The following is an 8,907-nucleotide window of genomic DNA, read 5'->3' on the forward strand; positions in this document are numbered from 1 at the left end:
AAGCATATGAGAGTCACTGTCCAGGGCTGGCATGGCCACTCAGTGAGCAAAGATGGCTGCCCACGAGTCTGGTGGCCTGAATTTGATCCCCTGGTTCCACCTGCAAGTTGTGCTCAGACCTGATATGTGCTGGGATGTGTTTGTCTGCACCAGTGGTTTTCTTCTTTCTTTCTTTTCTTTTTTCTTTCTTTCTTTTTTTTTTTTTTTTTGGTTTTTGGATTTGGTTTTTTAGAGACAGGGTTTCTCTGTGTAGCCCTGGATGTACTGGAATTCACTCTGTAGACCAGGCTGGCCTTGAACTCAGAAATCCACCTGCCTCTGCCTCCCAGAGTGCTGGGATTACAGGCGTGCGCCACCACCGCCCAGCTGGTTTTCTTTTTTCTTTCTTTCTTTCTTTTTTTTAAAGATTTATTTTGGGGCTGGAGAGATGGCTCAGCAGTTAAGAGCACTGACTGTTCTTCCGGAGGTTCTGAGTTCAAATCCCAGCACCCACATGGTGACTCACAAACATCTGCAATGAGATCTGATACCCTCTTCTGTGTGTCTGAAGACAGCTACAGTGTATGATAATACAGTGTATGATGATAATAAATGAATAAATAAAAGATTTATTTTATCATATGTAAGTACACTGTAGTTATCTTCAGTATTAGGATTGCAGTATTAGGAAGGTTGAGACTCTCTGGTCTACACAAACTGAAGTCATGGTGAGTGTGGCTCTTTCAGAGGACCCAAGTTCAGTTCCCGGCACTCACATCAGATGGCTCACAACCTCCTGTAACTCCAGCTCCCTCTTCAGACTCCTGTACTCATGCACATACCTATACACACAGACACCCATGCGCACACACACACAAACATACGCATGCATATTCCCAAACACATACACACACATGCACTCACACACATGCACCTGCACACACACACACATGCACCCACACACACACACACACACACACACATGCACATACCTATACACAGACACACATGCACACACACACAAACATACGCATGCATATTCCCAAACACATACACATGCACCTGCACACATGCACCCGCACACATGCACCGACACACACACACACACATGCACATACCCACACACAGACACACACATGTACATACCTATACACATACATGCACATACACATGCACATACACACATGCGCATAGCCACACACATGCACATAACTATACACAGACACACATGAACATACCCATGGACACACATGCATATACCCACACACAAACACAGCTAAAAAAATTTTTTTAAAGATTTATTTATATTTATATGAGTATACTACTGTAGCTATCTTCAGATACAGCAGAAGAGGGCATCAGATCACATTATAGGTGGTTGTGAGCCATCATGTAGTTGCTGGGATTTGAACTCAGGACCTCTGGAAGAGCAGTCAGTGCTCTTAACCACTGAGCCATCTCTCCAGCCCCTGTCACTGTCTTATAAGTAGCCTTCTCCTTGTGTTATAATTCCGAGATTGGTCTATTGGATGTTTTCTCTTTTTTTTTGACAGTGTTTCATGTAGCTCAGGCTGGTCTCGAAGTCAGTATACAGCTGAGGATGACTTTGAACTCCCAATCCTCCTGGATTTACCTAGATTCTGTGACTAGAAGTTTGTCCTGGGATCCACGCATGGAGTAGTTCTCAGGCTTATCAATCTAGAGATGTCTGCATCACACCATGGTAGTCCCTGCTTGAGAGACAGAAGCTATGAGCAAGCTGGCAGTCCCTGGTTTGTCACAGTAAAGCCACATGGGATCTTCTCCCCCCGCACCCCCCAGATACCCATCAGCTGGGGACTGCAAAGTCACCTTTGGTTTTAACACCATCCAGGAGAAGGCAGTGTATCCCGGAGGTCCCAATCAGACTGGTCAGCTAGGACAGACGGATCCTGACCCGCGCACTGGAGTGAGTCACAAGGGCACCGTAGTGCCCCACCCAGGAATACGTGTCTCTTCCATACTGCTCAAAAGACACATACCAGATGCCCTTGCCAAAGTCAGTGAAGACGTGAGAGACCTGTGGGACAGGAGAGGGACAGAGCGAGGCTGACGGACCCCTCTTCCGTCCTAGTAGACTCCCTGAGCACCCAGAGGGCACCCGGCTATACTCTAGGTGCTGGGAGCACAGCAGTGAGGTCAGCAGTGAAAGGAGGGGCTAGATGATAGAGACATGGCGCGCACAAGGGCAGTGAGCGGGCGGGCGGGTGGGCGGGCATTCTCCAGGAGGGAGGCAGGGAAGCGTGAAACTGAACAAGGAAACGCCTCGTGGGGGTGATGTCGGAGGAGAGAGTAGAGGCCTGGGAGCCAGTGAGGTTCTAGAGAAAGCATTGCAGATGATAAACAGTGCAAAGACCCTGAGGTAAGAATGCCTGCGGCAGCTGGGCATTGGTGGCGCACGCCTGTAATCCCAGCACTCTGGGAGGCAGAGGCAGGTGGATTTCTGAGTTCGAGGCCAGCCTGGTCTACAGAGTGAGTTCCAGAACAGCCAGGGCTACACAGAGAAACCCTGTCTCGAAAAAACCAAATCCAAAAAAACAAATCCAAAAAACCAAAAAACAAAACCAAAAAAAAAAAAAAAAAAAAGAATTCCTGCGGCGCCTGAGGGGAGAGTGGGAGTGGGCTCTGTAGGTAATGTGACCATGTGTGGCTTTAGGGGACATGATGAGCCGAAACTTTGGCACCTCTCTTAATTTTATCTCCATTCATTTGTTACTGACTGATTGAGAGAGGGTCTATGTAGCCCAGGCTGGCCTCAGACTCACAAAGATCCACTTGCCTCTACCTCTCCAGTGCTAGAATTAAAAGGCTTGCATCACCCCTTATTGAAACAGGGTTTCAGGTAGCTCAGGCTGGCCTTGAACTCTTGATCCTCCAACCTCGGTCTCCTAAAGTGCTGTGATCTGAAGCGTGCACAACCAGGCCTGGCTCCTTCATGTTTTTGTGAGATTTAAGGTCACTCAGGCTTTCTGTGCCTCAGCTTCTCAACTCTAGGATAGTAACAGGCCAAGTTCCTGCATCACGGCACCTTTAAGGGGACCTCAAACACAGTAGGTGTTCAATAAAATACTGCATGACTGGGTCATTGCTCTAATAAAATGGATTAATTAATCAGTAAACATCTTGGAGCAGAGTCTAGATGTAAGGGCATATCAATGAAACTGGAAGTCGGTCAGCAGGGTGGCTGTTGTGTGCGGGCTCCCTGGAGCGGGCCAGGGCTGCGCGGGCAGTTAGGACTCTCCTGTCAGCAGCTCCCCTCAGTCCACTGAAGGCTGGGTTGGGTGAGGCAGAGAACTTGACCACTTCATTTTCATATTCATCCAGTAGGCGGACCCGAAGCCGGTAGATGGCAGCCGCAGTTCTCACGGGCGCCCCACCTGTAAGGTAGGAGTGCATCCTCAGGTCCCTGCCACCCAGCCAGCTGTCTGGGTTGAAGGGAGGGAGGCTGAGGGCCGCCCTTTCTTGCACCTATCCACTTAAGAGCATCTAGGCAGCTGGGCGTGGTGGCGCATGCCTGTAATCCCAGCACTTGGGAGGCAGAGGCAGGTGGATCTCTGAGTTTGAGGCCAGCCTGGTCTACAGAGTGAGTTCCAGGACAGCCAGGGCTACACAGAGAAACCCTGTCTCGAAAAAAACCAAAAACCAAAAACCAAAAAAAAAAAAAAAAAAAAAAAAAAAAGATCATCTAGGTTCTTAAGAGCCTGAGGGTTGGGGCGGAGCTAAATCATGTGGGAGGAGCCAAGCCTGAGGAAAGGGTCCCAGGAAGGCTTTGTTAATGGAAAGTGGAACTACTACGGAGTTCTAGGAAGGAATTACACCTAGGCAGGAACGTGATGACCTGAAGAAGGAACCCCAGAGCCCAAGAGAAGAGAGCAAAATGCTTTTCAGGAGATTGTGGTGCCTGTAGGCAGGACTTCAGCTCCATCACCCTCTGTGAGCATCAGTTCTTGGGTCGGTGTTGCCAACTCATCAGAAGCCTTGACAATCCCCAAGACTTTAGGGTTGGCTCTGAGTGGAACGATCGCATGGAGTCAGTCAGTGGGCTTGTGTGCATGACGCCTGCCTGCATGGGACTACAGGAAGGGGCTCTCGGGGCTCAACAGGGCTCCCCCTTCCCTAGCTCTGCCGCCGCAGTAAGTACCTCCCGGGAAAGCGGAGTCCAATCCAGTGGACCGGATGGGGCAAGCCTGAGCTATCCCGGCAGCCCACTCTAGCTACCATTGCTGTGGCTCCGGGTGGCCCCCTCGGTCTTCACCCACCAGTCAGCTACGCAGATCTCAATCTGGGCACTGTCCAGCAGCTCCGGCCATACCCCTTCCTTCACCAGGTCTACAAGCTGCCTCTTGAAGCACCACCTGAGAGGGAGATGCTGGGGCTGAGGCACAGTCCTAAAACGACCTCCGCGGAGCTTGTCCTGATTGCTGTGCTCACGGTAGCAACTCACCATGCTTTTCAGGACCAGAAGGTGTATGGGGGATGATACATCGCTTACACCCAGTCCCATTTCACCCTGCTCTGATCTTCATGCTAGTCTCCATGTTGGAGGGCCCCACACATTAGGCACCTGAGCAGGGAATTCTTGTTTTAAAAGATTTATTTATTTGTTTGTTTGTTTGTTTGTTTATATTATGTGTGAGTACACTGTAGCTGTCTTCAGACGCCCCAGAAGAGGGCATTAGATCTCATTACAGATGGTTGTGAGCCACCATGTGATTGCTGGGATTTGAACTCAGAACCTTCAGAAGAACAGTCAGTGCTCTTAACCATCGAGTCATCTCTCCAGCGCCTGGGCACTGGGGAATTCTAGAGCCTCTTAAAAACCATCCTGGGTGCCCAAAAGATAACATAAATGCTTGTTGGTGGAAGTGAGCGATGTCGGGACAAACCAAAGTATGCATGGGAACTTCATAAATGATAGAGGGAATGGACATGGTAGTGGGGCCTGTACTGCCAGTACATGGGAAGTAGAGGCAGGAGGATCAGAAATTCAAGGCCAGATTGTTGGATCACCCATACAAAGAGTTAGAAGTCAGCCTGGCCAATATGAGACACTGTTTAAGGAGAAAAAAAAATCAGAAAATTTGGAGCCAGATTATCTGGGTTCAAATCCCAACTCTACCAGTTACTTTTTTATTTGTATATATTTATTTATTTTAACACAGGATCTCGCTTTGTGGTTCCGACTGACCTGGAACTCGTTATGTAGAACAAGCTGGCCTCAAACTCACAGAGATCCGCCTGCCTCTGCCTCCTCCTGAGTGCTGGGCTTAAAGGCTTGTGCTACTACCAGTCACTGTATCTTAGATATTAGTTTTCCTCTATGCTTTAGTTTCTCTTTATAAGTGAAGGAGATAAGTGATGGATTTAGCAGATTTAGGGGCATGGTCCAATGCCTGTCATTCCTGGAGACCTGGGTCTCATCCCTAGTATCACAGAGACCACCAGCACCAGCACCAGTACCAAATAATGACCAGAGTCAGGTGTGGTGTGGGAGCACATACCTGGAATCCCAGCATGCTGGAGGTCAGGGGTTAGGGGGTAAAATGCCCGCCTTGCGATGAAGACCTGAATTCCATCCCCAATAGTTACATAAAAAGCCCCAGTTCCGGGGATCTAATGCCTTCTTCTGGTCTCTTTGGGTGCCTGTACTCACATGCAAAACTCACTTCTGCACACATACACATAATTAAAAAAATAATTAAAATATTTGTTAAATGAAGGAAGGAGGGAAAAGGAGAGTGAAACTAGGACTGGCAGCCTGAAGTAGCACCCTCCCCTTGGATCTACCCCCCCAGGCATTAGGGGGCCACTCACTCAAAAGAAGTCACGAAGCAGGTCTGGGAAGGAGCCCCTGGCACCAGCGTCCAATTCTTTTCCACAGCCCAGCCGTTCCCGCCGTGCTCCACTTCCCACCCTCTGAAGCCCTCTGTGGAATATAACGTGTCCGAGTATACAGCATTTACCCACTGGGGCAGAGGCCTCCCAGTTTGCCCATCAGCTCCTCCCCAGTACATTTCAATCTGGCGATTTCTTACTGATCCTGTCTTCCAAGTACCTGTAATCCTGGCCCCATCGAGCCTGCCACCCAACTTGCTTCTGCTTTCAGCTTTGTCAGACTCCCAAGTCCTCCCTTGGTCCCATCTCCATCCTTCTGCCTTGCCCCGCCCATTGGCTCCGGTGGCTGATGTGCGCCTTCCACCCTTGCTCAATCCGCAACCTTTTAGCTCTGTCCTAAGCCACGCCCTCTAAGCCGGCTTTTCTTTCCCTCGCTGCCTCTAAGCCCCGCCCCTGTCTGGGTCTCTGGGCTTTAGGTCCCGCCTTCTAGGCGTTAGACTCCGCCCTCTACAGGTAGGCGGGGCCTACAGATTGCACATTCCACAATCCAAGTGCCAGGCTCCTCCCACCAACCAGAAGGCCGCGCCTCCGGGTGACAGGCCCTGCCCTCCGGTTGAGGTTGCTGCCCAGCGGCGCTCGCAGGCAGAAGCGGGCCAGAGGGCAGAATGGGAACTCGATGTGGCGGTCGCTGTCGTCGGCGGGACAGCGCTGGTGCAAGGCGTAGAGGGCTCTGCCCTCCACGCTGCGGTCGCGAGCCATCTGTAGAAGTCATATACTTAGGCCATCTACCAGGTCGCGCCAGGCCCGGCACACTGGCCGGCAGCGGGTCAGTAACGCGCGAGGAGGCACGTGGCACAGCACCTGCACCAGCAGCTCAGGGGGCAGCTTGGTCGGAGCCATGCGTGGAACGTCGGTCACCTGCCGTCATGAGGGCCTGGCTCCCATGTCCCGCCAGAGGCGTCCTCTGGGTGAAGAGGGGTTGGTGGGTCAGCCTCCCAAGGTCACAGACGGGGTCCGGATGCCTGACAGCATAGAGAATGTAGTGCACACCTGCACACCGGTTCCTGGGGGCTGGGGGGTGGGACAAAGACCAATCTAATCTAATTATCTAAATTATCCAAGTTAAATAATTGCCTAAAGACAAATCTAATCTAATCCCAGCCTGGCGTGGTGGAGCGCTTGCCTGCCTGTAATGACAGCACCCTGGAGGCAGAGGCCGGAGGATTGCCACGAATTTGAGCCTAGCCTGTCCCACAGATTAAGACCTTTAAAAAACAACAAAGGTCAATGAGGAAAAACCATTTCTGCCCAGCTTGTGCCATCCACTTGGGCCTTGGAATTCACTTTCTATCTCATCACTTTCTTCCTGAATTTACCTAGAATCCGAGTCTCCACTTAGGCGCCTTCCAGACCAGTAGTGTCCTTGCCCCTCCTAGCTGCATTCAGACCATTCCGTCTCAAGCCTCCACCAGGCCCCATCTGAAGATCTCAGTCAGGAGGGTAGTGAGTCCACCGCCCACCCTATTCTGGTGCAAGGCCAATCATTTCCTTGACTCTGCCATTTTCTCCAGTGTCTTGGAGACTCACAACCCTTTGAGGTCACCTTGGTCTCTTATGTTCCTCTACCCATTCTGCTGCCCCTCGCTCTTTCCGTGCCTAGCTTCAATTCCGTGGCTGACCACGCACTCTCAGACCCTTTAGTTTCTCCTCACACCTAGGGTTGTGTGAATTCCAGCTCTGAGTTCCCCTGTGCCTGTACCCACAGGAACAATACAGCCTTGCATGGCAGCCTCATGTCTCTGTGAAGCAAGCCCCTGAAGTGGAAATTTCTGGTTTCTTCAGAGATTCAGTTGTGTCATGTGACTTTTTTCTGGAAACCGTTTTATGAGAGGACGTTTTTGCTGAAGCAGACACGTGGATGTTTCGTTGAGAACAGACATGTTTTTCTGGAAGCTGCCTGGACCTGTGATGTTTTGCCAGAGCAGACACTGAGGGAACACATGATGTCTGGGAAGGGTATAAGTATAACCCACCCGACGGTGGATGGCGCTGAGTGGCATTGGTTCACCTTGTTTGTCATGGCTTCATAGAGAGATGAACCAAAGACCTTCTGGTGGCTTCTTGCCACTTCCTTGTGCTGGAGCCGCACTGGCAGAGCCTGGTGGTTTCTTCTGGATCAAACTGCCATTGCTGACTCATGGGTAGTGTTTGCAAGTGGGCTGTGCTACTGCTGCTGATGAGTCCAGTATCCTGACAACAAAGATCGGAATCACCCCAAAGAACTATTTCTAAACAGGTCCACATCCTTCTTCACCCTATTCACTTTTCTTTTCCACTACCCCTGGTGGGTGGTGGGCTAGCAGGGAGGTTAACATGTTTAAGAACCCTTAGTAAAGTAGGTTTTGAAAAATATAAGCCTACAAGCCCCACCTCCATCACTCTCTTCAGTGCTACCTGGGAACCGGATTTTCTCATATTTACTCTTTCCTCTATCCCTCCTCCCTCCTTCTCCTCCTCCTCCTCCTCCTCTTCCTCCTCCTCCTCCTCCTCCTCCTCCTCCTTCTTCTTCTTCTTCTTCTTCTTCTTCTTCTTCTTCTCTCTCTCTCTCTCTCTCTCTCTCTCTCTCTCTCTCTCTCTCTCTCCTTCCTCCTTCCTCCTTCCTTCCCTCTCGCCCTTTCTCTTTCCTGTGATGTCAAGGCTGTTGTCCTTAAGCCCAGGACTCCCCCTTTTCTTCCCAAGTGTTAGCCATGTCTATACCATTTTTGTAAGGCTTCTCCATTTTGGTTAAACAATGACAATTCCCAAACTAAAGTAATTTGGTCCCTAGAACAATTCTGGCTTATATTTTGTTTGTTTTGTGGTTTCTGTTTTGTTTTGTTTTTGTGACAGGGTCTCACTATTCCGCCGTAGCTGGAACACACCATGTAGAACAGATTGGCCTTGAACTCACAGAGATTCCCCCTGCCTCTGCTTTGGGATTCGAGGTGTGAACCACCATGCCCGGCTGTTTTTCTAGATTCTTTACTTCCCCATTGGTCTCCTACTCCGTCCCTA

General features: G+C 50.3%; 1 protein-coding gene across 1 annotated transcript; it reads right to left on the reverse strand.

The window, feature by feature from the left end:
• Nucleotides 1-3,262: 3,262 nt before the first annotated feature.
• Nucleotides 3,263-6,798, reverse strand: Fbxo17 (F-box protein 17). The gene is given in 6 exon segments (XM_052167496.1): nucleotides 3,263-3,291; nucleotides 3,294-3,366; nucleotides 3,368-3,395; nucleotides 4,278-4,373; nucleotides 5,833-5,942; nucleotides 6,451-6,798. Coding segments are annotated over 6 exon segments (684 nt in total).
• Nucleotides 6,799-8,907: the final 2,109 nt, after the last annotated feature.

Source organism: Apodemus sylvaticus, chromosome 1 (genome assembly GCF_947179515.1).
Source record: "Apodemus sylvaticus chromosome 1, mApoSyl1.1, whole genome shotgun sequence".
NCBI lineage: Eukaryota > Metazoa > Chordata > Mammalia > Rodentia > Muridae > Apodemus > Apodemus sylvaticus.